Consider the following 25,804-nt stretch of genomic DNA (forward strand, 5'->3'; position numbering starts at 1 on the left):
CAGTTATCTTTATCTGTCATTTGAATTATATAGTGTTTTGTTGTATTTCTTGAGCTTCACATTCATGTAAGATTGTGTCAAGTCATTTTGTTTGTACTGTGTTTTATTGTCTTTTATTTTATATCGTGTCTTTATTGCTCGTGTCTTTTGTATTTGTTAATTGTGTATAGTTAATCGTTATTTGATATTTGTTTACTCTGAACATGTAAATTGTATTTGGAATGAAAATAAATTAACTTGTTGTTGGTGTTGGCTTCATTTAGAAAGGGACAAATAGGTAGGAAAAATAGGTAGTTAGAAAAGATAGGAAAATAGGTACTCACCCTCCGACGGAGGACAGAGACAGACATATCGGAAATAGAGCCGTAATCGCTTTACGGTATTGCCTTTTCGATAGAAAAAGCAAGCATTTGTTGTCTCGCTCCCACTAGCGGCCCTCGCTCACACCGTACTGCATCTCGCTCGCACTCGCTCCGTCCTTGTCGCACGGAGGCACGCGATACGGCGTTAGATTAATGCGTAGGCGTCACTAGTGGAGAGTGGCATGGTGGGCCCAAATATAGCGGTGGTCCGAGCCAAAATCACACTGAGAACTATTTTGACTCTGCCACGTCCCACCCGAACCCCCTCATTTCCGGGGCGGCGAACTACTCGCCGGACCTCCCCACCCCCCCGCGCAGACGTCGTCCCAGGAACGCCCTCAGCGATCCCGACGACGACATCACCCTAGCCATCGAGGCCGCCCAACAGCTCGCGAAAACTAGCACCACTCCACTCCAACCGATCTACCGTCCTCGCCGGCGAGGACTCGCGCCGCGGTCCCCTTCGACCCGTCCCTTTTTCTCGCGGTATCGGCACGTGCCGGGCCGCTTCTCTCCCCAAACCTACGTTAGGCTACCGTCCCCCAGCAACGCCCTAGGCCGAGGTTCGAGCCCCACTCGGGGGCGCCCTTAGGCTCGTTGCTTAAATTTTGAGGTTGAGAGCCATCTGCGCTCACCTATTGTCCGGTGAAGCTGAAAAAGCCGCTCACGGCTATCAGCATAGTCAGTCCGAAAAAAAAAAAAAAAAAAAAAAAAAAAAAAAAAAAAAAAAAAGCCAAAATCACAGTCCACTTGAAGATAGCTACGAAGTAACAACTAAGAAACAAGAAGTCCCTAGAAGCCAACAGCAGCCAGTACAAGCCCACTCAAGAAACAAGGGGTTGTTATTTCACTACACCCCCTCCCCGCTACCCCGCTACGTGAACACCGGCGAGAGAGAGACAGCGATATCTCTGCATCGGGCGCTTCTTCTTCGAGCCTTCAACAACTCCCAGGCGCAACTCCAGTAACCCGTGGGGCGTACCCCACAATTAGTACAAATTACATAACTAATGGGTAGTGGGTTTATACTTCAGTCATGCCTATATTATTCAGGGGTCAAAAACGAACCCTGAGAAATCCAACGCGTGATAACTTTGCTGTTTTGATAAACAGAATCTACGTCATTGGCCGCTAATAATAATCATAAAGAAAGAGCAAAGACATTGCATGTACAGTCGCCATCATCAGACTACATTTGCAAAATCGCTTCTATCAAAGCATTTTTAAGATGCTGCAGAGTTTTCGTTGACGCGTTGTCTGTACGCATACGATTTATCACTTTTGGTATAACGCCAAGAAAAGTGCCTCGTGATTGACATCCTAAGCCAGAATATGCAAGGATCTTTAGACATTTAATGGAAAGCAGTCATGCGCCGTGCATACATCCAGGAAATGTGAGGGTAGAGCACGAAAAGTGAGAGTACCACGGATATCCGTCTCGTGAGTTGTGAAAGATTTCGCGCGTGACGTAATAATCTTGAAGGTATTTGAATATTTAAATTTCGAATCGTGCAGATAAATTTTAATTTGATAATAGGTATATTAAGTAACTTCCGTTTACAGATTTAAAATCTCTACTTTGAGCATTGTCTGCCTGGTCTAATAACTAACGCCCGTACCTATTCACAAACGATGCTTGCTTAACTGAAGCAGCAAATCGAACGCACAGAGCTCTGTAATTGGTTCATTTGTCACACTATGTGTCCACGCGCACTGTGAGACCTCATAGTAATGTTTGTTAATACGGGCAAAGCATTGTTTGCCTGGTCTAATAACACTAGCCAAGAGCCAATTGAGGCTGTGGATTCGAGTCCTATTGGACGCAAATTTTTATGAGTTGAAATTAAGCCTTTACCTATTTATCATCAGAAGCACAAACACACGTTACCTATTTATCATAAAACAAACACAATATTATATTTCAGCTCGTATAAGAAAGGGAAAGGATAATTTGATTACTTAATTGATCCAATTATCTAATGTGTTAATAGTTAAATGTGCAATAAAATTATGCAACTTAACAAAACCAGCTTATCTTAGGCTGAGTTGCACCACCTAACTTTGGCCGAAACTTTAACGATAACCGGTGTTTTTCCATGGAGTTTGACAGATTTTTGACGTTTGTCAAAGTTAAAGTAAGATGGTGCAACCCTACCTTAAACTGTTTCAATTACAACCACAACCGATCAAAACGTGATCAGCAAGCCAGTTTTATTATAGCTTTCCGCTTCCGACTAAATCTAAACGATCTACATTTCTTTACAATTAATTGTCGCCTCGCCATATTGCATCCGGCTTTCGTAGCTTGTTGTTCTTATCATTTGTATCTCGTTATTATTACAATAGCACGGCATAGAGTCGGCTTGTCAAAGAAAGACTTACGCCCGTATTATATTTCATAAGTGCCACTTGTGGTCTAAACTGAATAAATATTTTTTATTTTGATTGATTTTTTTATTATTCACAAACATTACTATGAGGTCTCACAGTGCGCGTGGACGCACAGGGTGACACACGAACCAATCAGAGAGCTCTAATCAACGCTGTGCGTTCGAGTTGCTGCTTCACTTAAGCAAGCATCGTTTGTAAATACGGGCGTAAAGCTGAGTTTTACTACCTAACTTTAACGAAGACCGTTGTTTTTTGTATGGAGTTTGATAGATTTTTCACGTATGCCAAAGTTAAAATAAGATGGTGCAACTCAACCTTAACAGCTAGAACAATAATTAAAAGTCAATTAGTAAGGTTTAAAGGTAAACCAGTAATAAAAATGAGGCAGCTTCGGCCTTGTGGATTACCATCTATCACAGAAGTTTCATTCACATTATAGGGCCATACATAAAGTAGAATGAGGAAATATTACTTTCCGCATTATTTATTATGATACATATTTAGTGCCTCCCTGAAATTGCCATTTGTATGGAGATTTTGTACGGAGCATGATTTCAGTAATTCAATATTAAGGAATGTGTGTAAAAAAACACGTTTAGAAAAAAAAGTTCAAGGATTTTAGCAATTATATTAGTTAAATTATCAAAAATAACCAAAAATACTTTCAAACAAACAAATCTGTGAAAAAAATGTCCGGCAAATGTGTCTATTTTCGGCAAAGTCATAAACCCGAAAGTTATGTCCGCAAAATGTGCTTCACGTTACCGCTATAAAATAAAGAAACTATTTTTAACAATAATTTTAAAAATAGCGACTATTGTTACGCTATCACGTAGGTCAGTACCGCTACACTACATTCTGTTCGCTCACAGTTCACCGATTGGCGGCCATGATGCACTTTTTGCCGCCAAAGTAAGTGGTCATTGACTTTTGGTGTGATAACGTCGCATCGAGGACAAATTAGAACGGGTTGACTCAATAACCCTAACCGATATTGGTGGGGTTAAAACTGATCGGTTGTGTTGTAATCTGAAAGTTACATTATTTGAATTTGAATTTGAATTTTATTTCAGTACAAACATTTTAACAGATAGTACCTTCCACTGGACTAGTACAATAATTAATTAAACAGTTGTTCAACTAAGACCGGTCCCACGCTGCCCGCATCCAGGCGTTTCCCGCAACCTTCACGGCTGCCTGTCCATCTAGCTAGTGAGATCTCGCATCTAGTCTGCCTAGTAGTATTATGTTTATTTAGTGATCGTTTCTAAAGAATTAAAATATGTATTTTTGTCCTCATGTGAAATTGTAAACTCAGGCACGTGGTTAGAACTAAACCAATGATATACAGTCCTAAATATATCATTTATATCAATCCCGCGAATTTTCTCAGGTAACCAACCGAACCTTAGCTACCGAATGTAGGCCTAGTTAATCTTTGGGTCGTGATCCGAATTTACATCGAGCATTACACACTTTCTAGAGCGTGCTGCGAATTACTTAGACTCAGCATTACGTATTCAATGCACTCCGATTGTTCTAGTTTGCTTGTTTTATTGAAACGAAGTAATCTAATTTTGTGGGTACTTTAAAGGTGTATTTACATTGTCACGAAGCGTGTGTGTGACGTGAAACTTTTGTATCTTTAACCACCCTATTAAGGTTACTTAAATTACTAATAGTATAAAGCTGGACCGACGACCTCATAAAGGTAGCAGGAAGGCGCTGGATGCAGGCCGCTACCACTGGCCATTATGGATGACTATGTCTAGTAGTGGACGTTCTATGGCTGAAATGATGATGATGATTTAAACTCTGAAGAGTTTGTTTGTTTGGTTGAACGCGCTAATCTGAGGAACTACTGGTCCGATAACACAAAATAGTTTTGTATTGTATGTATAGCCCATTTTCGAGGAATGCTATTAGCTTTACAACATGACGCTACGATCTATAGTAGCAGAGCTAAAATGAGAAATGTTGCAAAAACGGGAAAAACGCTACGATCAATAGGAAGAGCATCAATGAAAAATGTTGCGAAAACGGGAAAAAATATTCAAACTATTTTCGGGCGTACTAAGTCGGGCGTACACAGCTAGTGAGAATAAGCCTTATGAAGTTACAAACTAAGGTTTATCTGCTACTTAGTACGAATACTATACTAAGAGTAGGTACTATTCGTAGCTCTGTTTAGTTTGGGCCTAGATAAATACAGGGTGTCCCAAAAACAATGGATAACCCTGTAACCATCGATAGGCCTCGCCATGGTCTCCCTAACGTCTAATTTTGACCCTAGTAAAAATATCACCGTTTTCAAGATTTTTAAGTTTTTGTGCATTTTTAGAAAATTGCCACCTGCGATTACTTTTTCTCATGCCATTTCTACAAATGAGGATACTTTTCAATCTAGTTTTTTTCCTTATCACAAGGGATAGTTGGGCTATCAAAAGAAAAGATTAAAGTTCAACAAACTAGTTCGAAAGTATGAAAATTTTAAGAAATTGCAGAGAAGAAGGAAAAATGAATTCATTATCTTGCACTTTTGATCAGCCATCGTGTAAAAAAAATGTAGGAAGACCATCGTGCCCATTACCTTAAAAACTTCCTTGGTTAATTGAGATTCTGAAAAGGTATCACAAGCTTATGTATTCTGTATTATTTTTATCTTATGGCTACTTGAATAGCAACTAGTATGAAAACTGCAAAAATGAGTTTTTCTCGTAATAGTTAAACTAGGACTGCATAGTGGCATCAAATACAAATGGATAATTTTTAGCGTAGGAATTTTAATAAAGCAACATTTTATCATCATCATCATCATCATTTCAGCCATAGGACGTCCACTGCTGAACATAGGCCTGTACCCCAATGATTTTCATAATGACCGCTTGGTAGCGGCCTGCATCCAGCACCTTCCTGCTTACCTTTATTAGGTCGTCGGTCCACTTTGTAGGTGGACGTCCTACGATGCGCTTTCCGGTACGTAGCCTCCACTTGAACCCTGTTGCCCTATTGGCCGTCCGTCTTGCGTTTTTGTGATTACTTATTTTTTGTTTTACACCTTATAAATGTGCCTATAGACAGATGCCCGTGATGACACACGGCTCGGAAACGTGGATTTTTTGCACAGCGTGCTATGGAAGGGGCTATGCTCGGGTTTCTTTACGAAACCGTATCAGAAATTAGGAGACCTGTAAACGAACTAAAGTCGCTGACATAGCCCGACGGATCAGCAAGCTGAAGTGGCAAAGGGCAAGGCACAGTAGTTCGCAGAACTGAGGCAGCAGGGTTCAAGTGGAGGCTACGTACCGGAGAGCGCATCATAGGACGTCCATCTACAAAGTGGATCGACGACCTCATAAAGATAAGCAGGAAGGTGCTGTATACAGGCCGCTACCAAGCGGTCATTATGAAAATCATTTTAGGGTACGGGCCTATGCTCAGCAGTGGACGTCCTACGGCTGAAATGATGATGATGATGATGATAAAGTGTTGCTTTATTTAAATTCCTACGCTAAAAATTATTCATTTGTATTTAATGCCACTATGCAGTCCTAGTTTAACTATTACGAGAAAAACTCATTTTTGCAGTTTTCATACTAGTTGCTATTCAAGTAGCCATAAGATAAAAATAATACAGGATACATAGGCTTGTGATACCTTTTTAGAATCTCAATTAACCAAGGAAGTTTTTAAGGTAATGGGCACGATGGTCCTCCTACATTTTTTTACACGATGGCTGATCAAAAGTGCAAGACAATGAATTAATTTTTCCTTCTCTTCTGCAATTTCTTAAAATTTTCATACTTTCAAACTAGTTTGTTGAACTTTGATATTTTCTTTTGATAGCCCAACTATCCCTTGTGATAAGGAAAAAAACTAGATTGAAAAGTATCCTCATTTGTAGAAATGGCATGAGAAAAAGTAATCGCAGGTGGCAATTTTCTAAAAATGCACAAAAACTTAAAAATCTTGAAATCGGTGATATTTTTACTGGGGTCAAAAATTGACGTTAGTGAGATCATGGCGAGGCCTATCGATGGTTACAGGGTTATCCATTGTTTTTGGGACACCCTGTATTTAATGTGACAGCCAGCTAGCTGAAATGGTGTTTTATTTATTTAACATAGACTAAACTTCTGAAAATGCTGGAGTTGCTAATTTTGTCTCTTCTTGCACAATAATTTAAGTAAGTATTTAGTGATAAGTACTGATAATGGAGAACATTTGCGATGAACTGATTTTTTGTTTGTTTTAGAACCTGTTTGTATAATATCGCTGTATTAGTACATAATTATGGTTGATCTAATAAAATTAGAGTTCTTACAATATTTTGCACATGAACAAAGATTTTACTCTCATTAAAATAGACTTTTTTCTAATGAGTCTTTCACTTTATAATTAAAAACGTAAGTTTATCAACACTACTATCTTTTATACAAACCCGAAACAAGTTAGACAATGTTTGAACTTCGATAGTTGCCCTCATAACTTATTTATCTGGCTGATAACGCGTGCCTGATAAAGTATCTACTAGTTTTCAGGCTTCTGTATTAAATTATGTATAAGCTTTGCCCCCAAATTATTTTTCAGTCAACAAAACCCTCCCATTTACCGGATGTCCAGTTAGTTTTTGAGTCTCATACATATATTCATTCAGCCAAAAATTCCAGAAAACTATTATATTTTTGTACTTCATTGACTCTAATACATAACGTTTCCCTTTCTCTTTGTTAATACAATCACACTTTCTAGACTTAAAAAAAGTATAGATATTCCATAGATAATAATTATAGTGATCTCTCAAATGGAACAAAATCGATGCAGGCAATTCTGTAGTACCTATCATCTACCTACACTTACTTAGTAACATCATTTGAATAGTTGCATGGAATATATTTGAAAATCTTTTTCATTTCAGTTGAGAACTTCCTTTTGTTGAAGTTCGTTAAAAAGACCCCTTAATATTTTAATTAAGTTACATCATCATAAGAGGTCATGAAAAGTCAACTTATAAATAAAAATCTTGAATGGAGGGTGAATTTTCTTTCCTCGCTCACCCCGACTTTACTACTATATTGATCGCCGGTCTGGTCTTTTCAAGCGGAGCTGTCAAAAGAACATCGGTCTCTTTCCGGCCGCATAGCTCGGTCCTGCTCGGCCACATGTATTTTCCGCGAGGTCGATATTAATAAAAGTTTTCACAACAATTTGGGGTGTTTTTAGTTCTGTCGCTGTTTGTTTTTGAGAGGCGTCTGTGGCGGACAGTTTTCATGCGGCTTAACTACTCATGTCACACACAATGTTTGCTCTCAACAATTATATGTTTTGGACCTCGCAGACTTGAGAGTAGTTTAAGGTACCAACAGCTGTGTATACTTAATAAATAATAATAATAATAATAATATCCTTGGACATTTTTACACTGCACCGCTAGTCCCAAACTAAGCAAAGCTTGTACTATGGGTACTAGACAACGGATATAAACATACTTAAATACTTTTTTTTTTTTGTAAATACATACATATTATACATAGAAAACACCCAGACCCGTCACAGAAATTAAAATTCATCATTTCAATTTCTGCCCGGCCGGGAATCGAACCCGGGACCTCACGGCATAGTAGTCCGTTCTGAACCACTACACCAAACGGCCGACAAAACGACAAAATGGATTTTGGTTTACTTTATGTGGAATACAAAATACAATGTAACTAGAATAATTACTTACCTAACTTTTAAAAATGTTGTGTTTCTTTGTCAGAGGAAACGAGGAAACGAATTTTCACTCGAAGATCAAAGAATAATAATATTTTTTTTTTCACACAATTTTGGTAATGACTCCATGTCATAATTTAAGTTCTTGAATTTATTTCTTATTACATATTTTAAATCATATTATATCGGTGAAACCAAAAACTTAACATTTAAAATGTGTTATTCATGAATCTTGTCGTTCTACAAGGTAGGTATTTTAGTGATTCATAAATGAACTTGACCTTCTCATGATTAACTTGATCCGGGTTGCTATTTCGGTAAATTGAGCCAAAAGGGTCATGCACTTGTATGATCCTCATACAAATTGTTTAATCGATTAACGACTAAATGTACTATAAGTACTTAAGAGATTATACAATACATACGACAACTGACCAATTTTTGGAATGTAACTGTTTTTAAACCACTAATTAGTTATCCAACAGTTATTGGTAGATTAACAGTCGATTAAAACTAAATTATGATAATTTTGTAGAGATTAGTCAGTGAGAGCTTAACAAATTAATTTAATGTAGTTAATGGATTATTTCGTCATCTCTTTTTAAATGCTAACAAATCCGTATTTTTAACTGACTTAATATGAATACTAATTTCTAATGTAGGTAATGTATATCGATGGCATATCAAGGTAAATTCTATAGACGAGCTACGACACTTCAGAACATTAAAGCATAAACTTAAAGCTAATAATACAGCATCTACTTAGTACAACAGTCCTCTAGATATTTCCAGACGAATAAAGAACCACCTTTGTAAGGTGGTTAAAAATCACACCTAATAGTAACTACTTAAGGTTCGGCCAAACCAACGCGTGCAGCTTGCGTGCGCAATAGCGATGGCGATCCTACTCATTTGTACTGATCGCCATCGCGCACGCAGGCTGCACGCGTCGGTTTGGTCGAACCTTTAAGGCATCACAATGGAACTTGAGGTGCCATCTGTAAAAAAGTCATAACAGCACTTAATGACAAGTAAGATCCCAACTACCGCAACGACAGCAATAATTACTAACGCCATTGTAACAGTGTAGCATTAACTGTACGGTTAAACTTACTGTGACAATGAAAATGAAAAAGATTACATAACTGTATCCTAGACTGTTTTAATAAAACCCAGGATAAAAAATGAATGAAATAAATATAATTTTTTTTTCACCTAATACAGTTTACAGTTATATTACAATTTTGTATCACAATATTTGGATGAACTAGGACTATCCTAAAAATATGTGCATAATACGAGTTTATTATAAAGCAAGTACTGAATCCATCACACTGTCATAAAAATAATAAACATCATTTATTTCCAGAAGTTGGCTCATGAGAAATACTTTTACACGTTCCAATATATTTTTTCTAACATTAATCCCATCTCTGTTTCAGGAAAATTATTTGGGGTGGTGCTGAGGAGGGCAGCATCAGCCTCTTTTTTAAAAAATACAAGATTACTTTATAACGAACCTGTAACCATGGCCAGCGTTGTTGTAATAAGTCGCTATTTATTTATTTTCTATTTTTTCTAGTCCCGCTCACAAACAGGCCAGCTGTTGCCTTGATATCTTATGAGAAGCTCATGACCAGCAATGGGCTAAGAATGCTGAGGACTAGTGATGTCTAATTACAACTGACAAAATGTATACTGGAGGTAGATTAAGATTTTTTCATTAGGAGATGCCTCGAACTTTATTTTTATTGAAAAAAAAAGTACTTCGGTGGTTACTGAAACTATGTACGACCCTCCGCTCGCTGACTGCTGATCGCTGTGTTACAGACTTTAATTTTAGCATTAAGAGTCGCATCTCAAACCAATTTTCAGATTTAGTTTCAAATTCATATATTTATTTGCACATTTTGGGTAACAGTTACTTAATTATTTGCCGAATAGCATTCTGATATGCTAGTTCCTGGAATTAACTGCATAGTTATTTAATTGACTTCGTCGGAAGTTGCAGTTTTGTTATCTGTAATTCGCGGAAACTCGCGGTTTGTACTTCGTTAGCTGTTACATGCTTCGAGGATGAAGTTAGGGATCTAGTATGAACTCGTAGTTCTGTTAAGAAAGTTTAATATAAGTTACCTAACTATTACCATAGAATACCTTACCTACTTATTCCTAAATTACATTCATCTCGTAATCACAACTACTCATAAGTTTCTATTTCAAATAAGCACTTCTGTTTTGCTTTTTTTTTGTTTGGAAGAAATCGTTTTGCTATTTTCTTTCAAAAAAAAAAATCAAAATCAAGGTGAATGTAAAATCCCAACAAGTTTGAAACCTAAAAGTTTGCACAAAAATTATGGTTAACACTAGTTAAAATTATTCAGATATGTAAAACCTTTTATAATTGAACTCGTGCTGTTGACTGGAGGAAACTGCTATCTTATCAGCATCAGTAACATTACCATGTTATTTTGCTATGAAATTATAAATTGAATAAATAAACAAATGTCCATATAATAATATTAACATTTCCTAAATACTTTCTTAAAAAGTTACTTATACCTATGTAATACATTAATCTACTATGCAAACTTTTCCTTTCACACAGATGTAAACAAATAAATAACATTTGCGCAATACTTCAAAGTTAATTATCACGTTATTTATTAACTCAACGAACGTGTTTATCTATACAAATATTATAAATGCGAAAGTAACTCTGTCTGTCTCTCTTTCACGCCTAAACCACTGAACCGATTTTAATGAAAGGTATAGAGATAGTTTGAGTAACGGGAAAGGACATAGGATAGTTTTTATCCCGGTTTTTGAAACAGGGACGCGCGTGATAAAGTTTTTCTGTGACATACAAAATTCCACGCGGGCGAAGCCGCGGGCGGAAAGCTAGTTATAAAATATGTACGTTACATGCACGACATTTTGATTTATTGTATTTTTTCCTTATTGCCCGAGCTGACCGGCAGACAGTGGTGACTGAGTTTGTTGCGGCGCTTCTTCTCAGCACTTGCCAAATGTTGGTCTCGAAGCGCTGGTAGGGTAAAAAGATTATGAGACATGTAGAGGCTCCTTAAGAGCAAAATGACGATTTGTAAGAACTATTTATTAGTCTAAACAAATAAAGAAATTTTGACTTTGACTTTGATTACTTTATGAGCTATTATTATTTGATATTGTGATAAATCTATTAATAAATAATGAATCAAAAACAAACACTAATGATTTTAAATGCGAAAGTAACTGTTTTATATTTGCTTTAAAGTCTTAACACCTAAGCAACTGGAAAATCTTCACTGATGAACAGATTAAGTTTGGAAAATTTTCAATAATTTTCCAGGTAATAAAATAGGATGAAAAGTTTGTTTGCCTAATACTACATTATATTCTGAGTTAGAGATAATATAAATCGATAATATGCTTTAATTGGTAAAATATTTTTTGTAACAGATCGAAAATCAACAGAGCGATGCACGCCGCGACATCGTTGAATAATCCAACAAGATTTTTTACCAAACGAGTAGAATGTTTAACAAAAAACAAAACTACAGTTTCTGACTTCGATCTTAAAATTCGTAATCATAATGAAATCATCGTGATTGCATTATTTATCATGCAAATCGCTAACAATGCATTGCGACCGCGTAGCATGCACCATGCAACCTTGAGCATTTTCAAGAAAACCAGTGCGGGCTCTAGTCTTAAAATAAAAAGACCTGAAAACAAAATAGTGATGTAACCTAACATCCGTGATTCGGATATTAGTGCACGGTATTATTATAAACAACACGGTTTAACGTTTTTAAATTGCTCTCTCATTCTGTAACGATCTCACGGCTTTTTTTACCGTCACGCACCGGGTCAAGGTGAACGATGAGAAAGGCAAAATTACGCTTTCACTAGGAATTGTTATATTTTTAATTCACGCCATCAAAATGCCATCACTGCAGTTATCGCATGCGCGGTAAGCGCGAAGTGCGAACAGCTGATCGCTTACCTTTGACTGCGAGGAGTCCGGTTGCATGTAGTAGAAGAGGAATAGCATCCATGCAGCTGCAACTAGGCAGAGGATTTTGAGATTCCGCCTCATTTTTGTTTTTTGTCACAGCACTTCGTGGAACGGAACGTTGGAACGCGTTGTTTACTATTTGAATTGTTGTGTGGTCGCGGGCGGCGCGCGGCCGCGCTCGGTGCCTGAAGCGGACTGACTGCGCGGTGCCCGATCATGCGCGTATCGGTCCTCGAACCCCGTTTGAAAATAGAACTCGCGATACTGCAGCGATGGCGCGTGCGGTGCATTGTTTGGTTGACAGGTCATGGAATTTGAATAGGGTTCGCGATTTGAAATTGGAACAAAGATGGAAGCTCATTCGGCCTCGATAGGTATTGCCAACATCAAAAAAAAAAAGAAGAAGAAGCTGCGACAGGTTGGGCGACAATTTGGCGTTTAATATTATTATTATGTGTCTTTTGTATTGTAAAAAGATGTAATCGATTTTGTTTGTAATATTTTCCTACATATTTTTTGGATAAAATAAATTTGTATTTTCCTGTTTGTAAGGCCTAAATAAATATTTAGATCTAGATTCTAGAACTATGCACCGGTCCAAACCTAAATTATTTCACAAAAATAGGCTTTGCGGTTCGCATTTTACTAATTAACTTTGTAACAGTATTTAATTTTATCCAAAACAATTAATACTAATGTTAATTCATTGTAAACTGTATAATAATTAATTGACTTGTTTGTTGTAGGCGGTAATGTGATAATTTGTTGGAGAGAAATGTAATATTAACATAAAAAAATAAAGTAAAAACCCAGCTTTCAATCAAAGCATGCACACAAAAATGTATGAATCCGAAGTTAATAAAGATCTCATTATAAGGCCTTAATTAAATCAATATTTAATTTTAATTAATTATTCGACATCAATAGTAATTCGCAGCTAAACACGATACAATAAAACCCTGCTGATAAACGTCACTAAAATTCGTCATAGTAGGCAAAACTAAACTTTCTTATCAATCGGTTAGGTATTACCGCCTGTTATCAATAATAAAGTAGGTATTATAATAATATGTACTTCAGCGAACAGATTAAAGCTTAATGTGAGTAAATATTTACATGCTCACCGCGTTATTACACAATACATTATTTATTATTATCAGTGTAAGTGCTACGCGCTACGTCGTAGGCCGTAGCGTGTGTAGCGTCATTTCGACTACGGAAAATGTTTTATTTTTTCAGACCCGTTTATTTATTTAGCGGTAAATGTACATGTACATTTAGTAAGTACATACTTATGTGATGATTACCTTCTAACATAAGGTATGGCACTAATATTATAAAGAGGAAAGATTTATTTATTTGTTTGTCTTGAATAGGCTCCGAAACACTGGACTGATTTGAAACATCAGTTTCAATTCAAAACATTTCTCCATAGAACCCTAACATTATCCCTAACTAATGAATATAAGTGGTACGAGTTCGCCGGGTCAGCTAAGAACTCATATTATTCAAATTTAGAACGCGTTGCCTTGTTTAATATTGTGACCTATTGATTAGCATAGAAAGACACTGTTATACATTTTACATTTCAATAATACTTTTATTCATTGAATACTTATTACTCATACTTTTTACATTAATTTAAAGACCTAGTTTTCCTACTTACCTATGTACAAATGTATAGTTTCTGACTCTTCATTTTCCAGTACAAGCCATCGTAGTGTGCCCGGTAACGCCATCTCTTGGATTTGCAGTTAGTTACTCAGTGGATCGCGTTGTTACGATGTGCATGGCTCTTACATTAGATGGCGCTTTTAAGTTATTCTATAGTGAGTATAGAGCTATAAATTTTTTAAATGCCGACTTCATTCCTAAAAAAAAATCTTTTTCAGGCAAGGCATTTAAGTAAGAATTTATTTTTTTAAAGTATTTTTTCATAGATGCCATGACATTTCTTAAATCAGATAATTATTATGATCAATATCTGAAAGAATATTATAGCTATCTATGCGAAAATTTTCAACATTGTGAAAGTGCTGTATGGAAGATTTGGCAAAACAATTAATAAGTAAAATAATAATGTGGCCATACAAAAATACAGAAAATTTTCAAAATTCAATAAATTATTATCACAGTCAAGTCAAGTACTTAACTTCATGATAATTATCTTTTCGTCTGTTCAATCCTATTGTTTGTCCCTAGTTTAAATTGTTACTTATTTGAAATAATGATTAAATTCATCAGTGTGATGAATATTCATAGCCTACGAAAAGTATTTGCACAGCGCTTAAAAATTCAAAAGCTAAGGATCGATCAGAAACAAAAGGCACAGATAAAAAAGCAACGAATGCATTCCGTCCACAATGGCCTGCATCTGTCATTCTATCCCGAAAAATCCCAGTGAGTTTCCCGCCAGAACGCGCGTGCGGTCGGTCGGGAGCGGGCGTTCGTCGCGGTCGAGTGCTCCCAACTATCGTGTTCCATTTCGATTTAAATTTTTATTATGGTTTTTAAGATCTTTATTCCTCACAAGAATTACAATTAAACGTGAGAGTTAAAAAATTCAAATTCAGTTCGACTGTTCCAGCAACTATCGGCGTTCTTTCAAATTCGAATTTTAAATTCAAACCTACCCTGTTTTAGTTTTTATTATGTTTTGTTGAGGCCAGTGTTTGTTTGAACTTTTTGTTTTTTTATTGATTGGATTATTTGAGTGTTATTGAAATTATGTGTTGACTGACTGTCTTCTTGATCTCAAAGATTGTTGGACGCTAAAGCAATGGTAAGTTTCATTTTATTAAGTTTTATTACCACCTTTAAGTAGGTTATTTTTACATAGAAACAAGTCAACTTATTCTTTTAGCTAATTACAATGTTTTGCTGTTTAAATTCAACAGCTGATACCTCGTTTGTATAGGAAAATTACCAATATTAAGTCCTAAGAAAGTTCTAAGTGATTTGCATAGGACGGAGGAGTTCGCTAACTTAAATTGTTATTAAGGGTATTACTCGTATATCTGAAAATCTTTTTTACCCTTGAACTAAAGCTTTATTCAACGTATACTTGTTACGAATGTTATTAAGTATTAATAAATACTTATGTACCTAAGTATTTGGGTAGAAGTTACTACATAGAATTAATATGATTTTCGTTCTCAAGTAAGACATCGAAATACAAGTAAAGCCGGGATACTGAAGCTAGTTTTAAAATAAGCATTTAATTTGTGTGAAGTGAAGCCAGCTCGCTCGCAGACAGTCTGGAGGGCCCTAGGGCTCGTTATTACGCATGTTGCACATGCACGCGGGATATCTGCGCTGAGAAAAATATACATCAACTTAGTTGTTTTTTTAAAGGAGGGTGGATTATGATACCAACGTTAAACATTTTGTCGGCCGTTTGGTGTAGTGGTTCGAAACGGACTACTATTCCGGAGGTAGCGGGTTCAATTCCCGCAAAGTACCTACAAACATTTGTGTGCATGAACATATTTGTTTGTATTGGACTAGGTGTTTTCTATGTATAATAAGCATATTGTATTTACAAAAAAAAAAGTATTTAAGTATGTTTATATCCGTTGTCTAGTACCCATAGTACAAGCTTTGCTTAGTTTGGGACTAGAAGCGCAGTGTAAAATGTCTAAGGATATTTATTATTTTCTTTAGTAGAAAATCAAGCTATTGAAATCTCCCCTGACACTTCTTTGCAGAATCATTATATTGAAATTACAATAATTAGGAGTACCTATTTATTTATAACTTACCTTGGATTTGCTTAAAAATCGCTTGTACACTTTACAGAGGCGTCGAGATGAAATATTTGTTACAAAAGAAAATATTAAGTTTTATGTCGATGACATGAAATTAATTTTCTTCTCCTACTACGTCTAATTCATGTTTATTTATAACGAAAACTCATTAGAATTAGTGGCCTTGCATTGTAGGACAAAGTCGACAGTTAATACCAATACATTATATCAAATGTTTATTCTCCTGAGTTCTTTAGTTTATTTTCCAGTTAGGTATTTAAATTTCCCTTATCATTTTCGAGTTTCAAAATAAATACATCAAACGCGTATCCAAACCTTGCCAATAACAATGCAACCCTTCATACAACCTTCTACTACTTCTAAATCACTTCTAACCTTTCAAGTTTAAAGTCTAAAATGATTTCAAGTCTGCTACTAATTGTACATCGCCAAATAAAAACAAAATTAACCCTTAGGATTTTGTTGATAGAGATGAAATTGCGGTCGAATATTCAGCTGTACATCCTCCCCTTGCTAGGGTTAGGAGTCTATACCAGGGGTTCCCAACCAGTGGTCCACGGACCACAGGTGGACGCAGGAGACTCCGCGAACGATTTATAATTTCGTAAGTGATATACCTCGAGTCTATACCAGGGGTTCCCAACCAGTGGTCCACGGACCAAGAAAGTGTCCGCGAACGATTTTAAATTTCGTAAGCGGTACACCTCCGCGTGGTGACCTGTGGTAGACTAGGTGGGCCAACGATCTGGTGAAGGTCACGGGAAGTGCCTGGATGAGGGCAGCCCAGGACCGGTCGTTGTGAAAATCTTTGGGAGGGGGACAAAGCCAGACGTTATTTGGCTGAAACGAAAAAAAAAAACACCTCAGCGTTTCATGATAGGGTTTAAATAATAATGACTATTCGTCCTAGGATTCATCATCATCATTTCAGCCACAGGACGTCCACTGCTGAACATAGGCCTTCCCTAAATAATTTCCACATCGCCTGATTGGTAGCGGCTTGCATCCAGCGCCCTTCCTGCTATCTTCTTGATATCGTCCTAGGATTACCAAACTTGTATTTTCTAAATAAAGAGGTCTTCCTTGATTTTTTCACATGACATGGTCGCTGCACACATCGAAATCAAAGTGGTCCCTGGCCCTAAAATGTTAAGAACCACTGGCCTAAACAATCTAGCGGTCGCAGTGATGGCCCTGACAGATGCAGAGGGTCATTCGTAGGTAATGAGCGTATTAATACCCTCATTGTTTAGGGTTCAGTCTGCATTAATAAATTATGCCGCCTCTATACGCTACGCTAAGTCAGCGGCAAGCTTTAATCACTAGGTACGAGTACATAGTATTAAAACAAAGTCGGTTTCGCTGCCTGTCCCTGTGTACCTATGCATAGATCTTTAAAATTACGCAACGGATTTTGATGCGGTTTTTTAATAGATAGAGTGATTCAAGAGGAAGAATAGAAGAAGAATCCTACTAGTCCTACTAATCCTACTAATATTATAAATGCGAAAGTTTGGATGTCATGATATCTGGATGTTTGTTACTCTTTTACGCAAAAAGTTCTGAACGGATTTTGTTGAAACTTTACAGTATTAGTGTTTATAACCCAGAATAACATATAGGCAATAATTTATAACGATCTGTGACAAAATAAATTTCACGCCGGTGAAGCCACGGGCAAAAGCTAGTTCATCAATATCTGTACAAAAGTGCAGTAGTAGGAAAGAGATGGGATTAGTCCTCTTTGGACATTCGGGAGAGATTTAATAGCTGTTCAACATAAATAGTGTAGCGCAAAATCGCCATGAAAAACTTCCAAATTCTTGTCGCCAACTGTCCAATCGAATTGTATCACAATCTCTTTGTTATAATTATAACCAGTTGTAAGTTAAATTTTAACCAGCAGTCAATTAACTCTGGTGCAGTTGATTGGATTTGTCACGCAATATTAATTAAACAATTATCCGTCTGGCCGCTTGTTACCGTCAAATGGTCAAACTGCTAACTGAATCGTGTTTTTGAATATTATCATTCGCGTAATTAATGTGGGAAATTTTGGTAAACGTACTAATTTCATTTACGAGTTGCATATTTCAATTAGGAGAATTTGGTGACGGAAATATCAGGTCGTTTAGCATTTTGAATATGACTTTTGAGTAACTACAATCTCACTCGAAGGCTGAGTTGCGCCAACTTACTTTGACCGTAGCTATAACGATAACCGGTGCTTTTTGTATGGAGTTTGACAGATTTTTGACGTTTGTCAAAGTTAAAGTAAGATGGTGCAACCCAGCCTAAGAGAGCAGGATTCACGGGTCCAATGACAGTTTTAACTATAACCGGGACAAACTTGACCTTCACTGTTGGGGTTTTATTGGCGGTTAAGCTCTGGTTACACAGGAGTTGCAGCGGTGGGAACGAGAGGTGGGGAAGTCTCGTTAACCATGACTGCATAAAGATGTCGCATTTAAATTTAAATTTTATAAGGCTAATATACCAACTCGTCATGTATTCTCTACGAAATGACCTCGTCTCTAGTCGATAACAGGCCTATAGAAATTGGCTGCTATGCAGATTTAAAAAATGTAGTAATTTTACTAAACTCGCATGTTTCTGCGCTGCCTGAACTGGACACAACTTAGCTCTTGCCATAGTTTTTACAAGCACTTAAGTTTATATTTAGGGCATAACATCGATTGAGCGCAGCCATCACGCTGCGTTACCGCTTCCATATTCCATAGGGAGCTACGGGAGCCCTTTGTTGTCCTATAGAAGCGATGCTATGCGATGCTATAAAATCAAAATAAAAGCTTCTGAAAAGGTTAAAATAAGTCTCTGTTCTAAGAGTCCCTTTAGTAAAAGAAAATTTTAAATGCGCTTAGAATCTATAAAATTAACCCGCCACTGCAACCTCAAGAAATTGGAGGTGAGGACAGTTCATGAGATCGTTCATTTCAAACGTAGGCCGTTCAATGGTGGACAACGGCCTCTCACGGATTTTCACAACGACCAGTCCTGTGCTGCATCTAGGTGCTTCCCGCGATCTTCAACAGATCATTGGTTCACCAAGTAGGAGGTCGCCTACTCTAGGTACGCTTTCTGGTCTGTGGTCGCTACCTTGACTCACTCCTGTATTCCAATGTGCACAGTATTGGGGTACACTCATTCATACGTCCTAAAATATCATACTTTTATATCTATCGCTCCGCTTTGCCCTGTAGGCACGAAGTGTTGGGTGGCGTAGCGAATAGAGGCAAGCGGAACAAACCGCTTTTATAGTCCGTGGCGACAGGTCGGCCGGCCGGTAAACTTTTGTACCCAAAAATAAATCGTGGGGGCAAAATTTGCGACGTTTGGTCAGCAAATTTTGAGACATCATAATTATGTTTTTGACGAGGAAAACGACAGCTATGCTATACAGTGTGAGTCACGTTAAAGTGTACATATGAAAATAGATGAAACTAGACCTATTTTTATCGACAAAAAAGAGGTCAAAAATTTTTTGAGATTTTTTTTTAATTTTTTATAGAATTTTTTTTCTTCCAATTACGTATTGTAATGAAAACGTAATAACTTTTAAACTAAGCGGTATATCCTGATAAAATAAAAACAGTGATAATGCTAAATAACAGGCGATACTAAAAAAATACATAAAATACACAAAAATTGCCAACAAATAATAAAAAATGATACTTTTTGAAAAAAATCTGCTTAAAAATTCGTGTTTTTTTGGTTATTTGATAAATTTCTCCAAAAAATGCCCCTATAACAGGTGGTTTTTATTGTTTTGTATTATTCTCTATCGTATTACCTTTGTAAAACCAAAAATTGCATGTCTCTATCCCTATCACAACATTTGCTATGATAGTTTGAACAAAGGCCTACCACAACATTATTCTCCTCTACAGGTAGGGACAATTTTAATTTTAACTACAATGCTTATTTTACTTCGAAATCTTTTGTTTTTACTTAAAATCTAACTTGTCTTTATCAAAATTACAAATCTAGAGCCATTTTCAGTTTCGTTGTTAGCGAAGCGTTGAATGGCGCGCCCGGAGAGGCTTAGTTCAAACGATCATAGCAAATGTTGTGATAGGGATAGAGACATGCGATTTTTAGCTTTAACAAAGGTAATACGATAGAGAATAATTCAAAGTAATAAAAACCACCTTTTATAGGGGCATTTTTTGGAGAAATTTATCAAATAACCAAAAAAACACGAATTTTTAAGCAGATTTTTTTCAAAAAGTATCGTTTTTTATTATTTGTTGGCATTTTCTGAGTATTTTATGTATTTTTTTAGTATCGTCTGTTATAGCATTATTACTGTTTTTATTTTATCAGGATATACCTCTTAGTTTAAAAGTTATTACGTTTTCTTTACAATAAGTACTTGAAAGGAAAAAAAATCTATAAAAAATTAAAAAAAAATCTCAAAAAAATTTTGACCACTTTTTTGTCGATAAAAATAGGTCTAGTTTCATCTATTTTCATATGTACACTTTAACGTGACTCACACTGTATTTAATTAGCTAGTGACAAGACCAAAGGCCCACTGCCTTGAGGAATTACAGCGTTTGAGATTGATGGAATATAAGCCAATTGATAAACACTATACCACTCATTTGCGTCACGCAGTCAGGTAAAATGTTACTGTGGTTGAATTCACCAGAATCTCGATGATGTCTCTAAAGAAAAAGAAGAGAAGTCAAGCATCAAGAATCAAATTGGCCTAAAAACTCACTAGCTGAAGCTGATCCTCATAAATCCTCTCGTAATAAAACAACAATAGTAAGTCCGTGTGTACATGGACTTTTTTAGCGTCAGCTTTCGAGCGTGCGACCATTTGGCGCTGCATCAAACCTATATCCTTCTAAATGTCGCTTGTGTACAATTGGCTTTAATTTTTAGAGATTCAAAGTTATTGTTACTGCTCAACAACTGTGATATTTTTGAAACAAGCTGGCTCTTTGTAACAACTTTATCTGAATTTCCATTAAACCACCACAGATAAAGTCTTTTTGAGCTTTTTTGTGTAAAAATCTTACGTTTAGGTAGGGTAGACCGGGGACAATAGTACCATTTTTTGGAAATTGTTCAATATTGAGAAATCTAATGAAATATAACTTATTCTGTTAGGATGCTGTAAAAACTAGACTCTTAAGCTACAAATTTAAGCATGCAGAGTTGAACTATTCTTTCGAATACTTAATGAAAAACCAATTTGAACTGAACGATGTCTCATGTTACAATTGACCCCTACAACGGGTCAATTGTACCAATAATATATGAGGCAATAAAAGTAGTTATGTTTATCTAATCATCACCTTTATTGGTATTCTGTACTCTTAATCTCCTACAATCATCAGTATTTATTAATTGAGATCGAAAATATTTAGGAACAAGTATGAAAAATCAACACTTAAGTTTAAAAACAAAACAATAACATTTCTTCCATAAAAACGAAAAAACTAACTGTTTCTACATAATATGCCATCTATTTGGCTCGGATATTGCTTCTGAAACAACAATAAGCATAATAACAATGATAGAAATATCAAAACTGAAAAATCTATTTTTGTATGAGGGTACAATTGACCCCTGGTACAATTGACCCTGATTATTTATATCTACTACTGCTTCGACCTTTCAAGATTTTTTCATAAGCCTGTTCATGAAGGAATAGATCCGTTGATCCGCGATCCGTACTTTTGACTCTACGCCGAGGCATCTAAAACAAAACGTTCAAATACTTAGTTACTTACTGAATTAAGCTAAAATGTACATATTCAGAAGGGTTTAATGCCTGGTAGGTATGCCTAAAATTGTAAAAATAATAACCACGTGAATGTTTTATAACAACTTATTTTATTATAACCAATTTAAAATATTATGTAGTAAGTATAAAATAGGGTTCCGGGGGTTAATTGTACCACGGGGTTGATTGTACCGCTACAATTGACCCCATGGAGACTGGTACAATTGTTCCAAGTAGGTAGTCAAGAGAACTTCACCTAAAATTCAGTCATTTTCACAGTGAATGCCAATTATTCGCTGTCGATACAAAGTTTAGAGCCTGGATAAACTATTGACAACAATACCTTATAACAAATATCATATTAGGCAACTTATGGGCTCATATATTTGACGTAAAAACTTACTGCGGCTGGGCAAAAAACAAAAATCCTTCCTGTACATCTTCGTTTCTCAGCGCAAGCGCCGCCGACTGGTGAGCGGATGGAAACACAAAAAGCGCATATTCTGACGCTATGCACACAACCTAACGTCGCTTGTATGAAGAAATATCGCCGATGGTACTATTGACCCGTGGTACTATTGTACCCGGTCTACCCTACCTAAATCTCAAGTTTTGATACTTCCTTATTGAATTTTGTAATGATCAAATAATGCATTTTATTTGTTTACAATAACAAACCACCTACCAAAATGACGTTATTTTCTAAATAGTTAATTGATGGTGGACACAACTCTTTGTTTTTAATACATATTAATAAAAAACAAAACTACACACACGGAATTTAATAAAAAAAATAAACAAAAAATGTGTACATGATTTCAATAGACGAATTTTTTTTTACAAACTTTTCGATACCAAATTATTCAGTGCAAAATTGAATCGGGTAGTCAAACACTCAAAAGCTTGACGTTTACCAACATCGCTTGTCTAGCAAACTGACTACTGACGGATGTAATAGCTTGTTTTACAGGACTGTTGTTTGCCCGTCCCGTTTGCTTTTCGTTCCATTCCCGTAACGGCAGGAAAAACAGGAATTTTCGGCGATAGTGCGGATTTATGAACAAAGGACCCGGGAACAATGCGAGCAGGGACATATGCTTGAAACCTGCTACAATAAGATCGCAGATATCTGCAATGTTTCATTTTTACTATCTGTGGAGGTATGGTGAACCTTTGTTTTAATTTAAATATTTGTTACAATATTTTTCTGCGTTTTCCACTTTAACAAAAAGGGGTTAGTAAATTAAAATACAGACATTTACTTTCTACAAAAAAGAGGTTTTTTCCCCACAATGCTCGTACCGGAAAACGCAGCGTGGGACGTCCACCTACAAGGTGGACCGACGACATCGTAAAGGTAGCAGGGAAGCGCTGGACGTAGGCCGCTACCAATCGATCAACATGGAAAGCATTGGGGGAGGCTTATGTTCAGCAGTGGACGTCCTATGGCTGAAATGATGATGATGATGCAGAAGCTCTTGCCTGCATCTTACTTGATGGAAAGATAATTATGATCAGGTCGAAGGTTCAAAAAGGAATTTAATTATGTACAATTCGTTTGTAATACGAAACTTAGGGAATATAAAATGAGAAACTAGAGCCGATTGAATCATTCCATTCAAAAATATTGAATTTATCCCAAAGCGAATTGACGTGAATCAACCCTACACGGCGCACGCGACCGTGTACACGTCAATCACCGCGGGGGTCTCATAGACCAGCGGCACTCAAAGTTTGGCATTCCACAAGGTGGACCGACGACATCATAAAGGTAGCAGGAAAGCGCTGGACGCAGGCCGCTACCAATCGGGAAACATGGAAAGCATTGGGGGAGACCTATGTTTAGCAGTGGACGTCCTATGGCTGAGATAATGATGATGATGATGATGACTCAAAGTTTGGATTGCGATGAATGTTAACCTTATTTATTAATCTACGAAATTAATAGTATTCCCGTGTATGTCAATATGTAAGGTTTTACTGAAATCACCCTAAGGATGCCTTATGATGATAATTATGATTGATGTCAAGTCTTGATTTAAGTAAGAATTTTTATTTCAACACTACATGACCATCCTGTAGTCCCAACTAATATTATAAATGCGACAGTAACTCTGTCTGTCTGTCTGTCTGTCTGTCTGTCTGTTACGCTTTCCCGCTTAAACCTCGCAACCGATTTTGATGAAATTTGGCATAGAGATAGTTTGAGTCCCGGGAAAGAGCATAGGATAGTTTTTATCCCGGTTTTTGAAACAGGGACGCGCGCGATAAAGTTTTTCTGTGACAGACAAAATTCCACGCGGGCGAAGCCGCGGGCGGAAAGCTAGTGTTGAAATAAAAATCACTTAATATCAGGTTATACGTTTGCTTAATAAACGCTTCCTGTCCCATAAAATAAGAAAAAATATTAATTGCACAGTTTTATTGTGAGTTTAAATGTTGTTGTGCTTCTATTTTTTTCTGTTTGTTTGTTGGACGTTTTCACATTACATTATTTTCAAATAACAATTTCATATTTTTCTAGCGGTAGTTTGAGAAGCGCTACCACAGACTCAACTATATAGGCCGTATAGAACCACACAATGAACGTGCGTACAAAAAATTACGACCCTCTAATACAAACAAAGCAACTTTGGATTGCACACCAAATAGAATTTTGAATTTTTTATTACGCTGACGAGGGTCCTAAACTATTCATAGAAGAATTTCAATTAACACTGTTTAGTTAATTAATTGCTTTTTAGCCTGAATGTTTATCGAAGTTTTAATTATAGGGCTACGTTTAATTTATGAGAAGGTGCACTCTTTTGTGACCTTCACAACTTTGTATAAAGCTGTAATTAAAACAAATTTTAATCTTATATTATTAGGAAACAAAACATAGATCATCTCAAATTAAACAATATTTACAAAAAGTATTAAAAAAAAATGCCAAGTGCGTGTCGTGCTACGCGCAGTGTAGGGTTCCGTAGTTGTCCATCGTTAACACAATATATTTCAGAAGCAAGCAATAACTTCAGCCTCAAGCCACTATTATATCACACATATCGAAACTATAAGGGTTCCTTGTCAGGGCTATGGAACCCTAAAAATAACGCTCCAAAGACAAACATTCCCATGCTCGTTCATGAAAACCACAAAAGTGTAATGAGTGCTCATTCTTGCATCCAACGTATTTCTTTTCTCGTGCACGATACAAAATTCCAAATTTAAAATGTTAACACAGAGCCGTTACATACACCCAGAAACCTTTGATCATGCACGAATCGGTACTGTGTTCCAGGCAAATTTCAGGGAGACGTATTTTGAAGCTTTCATTTGCAATCCTGCATTCGTGTGCGACAAAGAGCAATTTTTTTAAAGAATTTCAACAAACATCATTTATTTATTTACTTTTTGATTATCATCTGTTACCCGTTGTAAGAATCTTGCTATAGAAGTTAATATTTAGGTTTAAACTAAAGGACTTTTTAGGTACGTAATTAAATTATGCTTTAATTACTTTCCGCTCACGCGCCAAATTAAAAAATAACAAGAGCATCTCATTGATATTTAAATAGGCATTAAATGGCCAAGAACGGAATTTAAAATAAAAGAGAATTGTGCAATTATCTGTTCAGTTTCGTCAGATATTGGAAAAAAAGTTGATTTAAGAAATATTAACTGGTACTCACTACAAAATGGTAAAAATATTGGTAATAATATTTGTTATAATTTTTTGTCGTCTAATTCAAATTACAGAATACTAAAAAAAGACGTAAAATTCTAATTATTAGGATGCGTATTGCAT

The 25,804-nt window shown here is 36.3% G+C and overlaps 1 protein-coding gene across 1 annotated transcript in view; it reads right to left on the bottom strand.

The window, feature by feature from the left end:
* LOC135072381 (polypeptide N-acetylgalactosaminyltransferase 2-like) overlaps positions 1-12,679 on the bottom strand; it is a 101,752-nt gene extending 89,073 nt beyond the window's left edge. The window contains exon 1 of the mRNA XM_063966288.1: positions 12,478-12,679. Coding sequence (XP_063822358.1) covers positions 12,478-12,570 — 93 coding nt within the window. The 5' untranslated portion in view covers positions 12,571-12,679. The remainder of the gene's footprint in view (positions 1-12,477) is intronic.
* Between the last annotated feature and the right edge of the window lie 13,125 nt (positions 12,680-25,804).

The sequence above is a fragment of the Ostrinia nubilalis genome, chromosome 6 (assembly GCF_963855985.1).
Source record: "Ostrinia nubilalis chromosome 6, ilOstNubi1.1, whole genome shotgun sequence".
Lineage (NCBI taxonomy): Eukaryota > Metazoa > Arthropoda > Insecta > Lepidoptera > Crambidae > Ostrinia > Ostrinia nubilalis.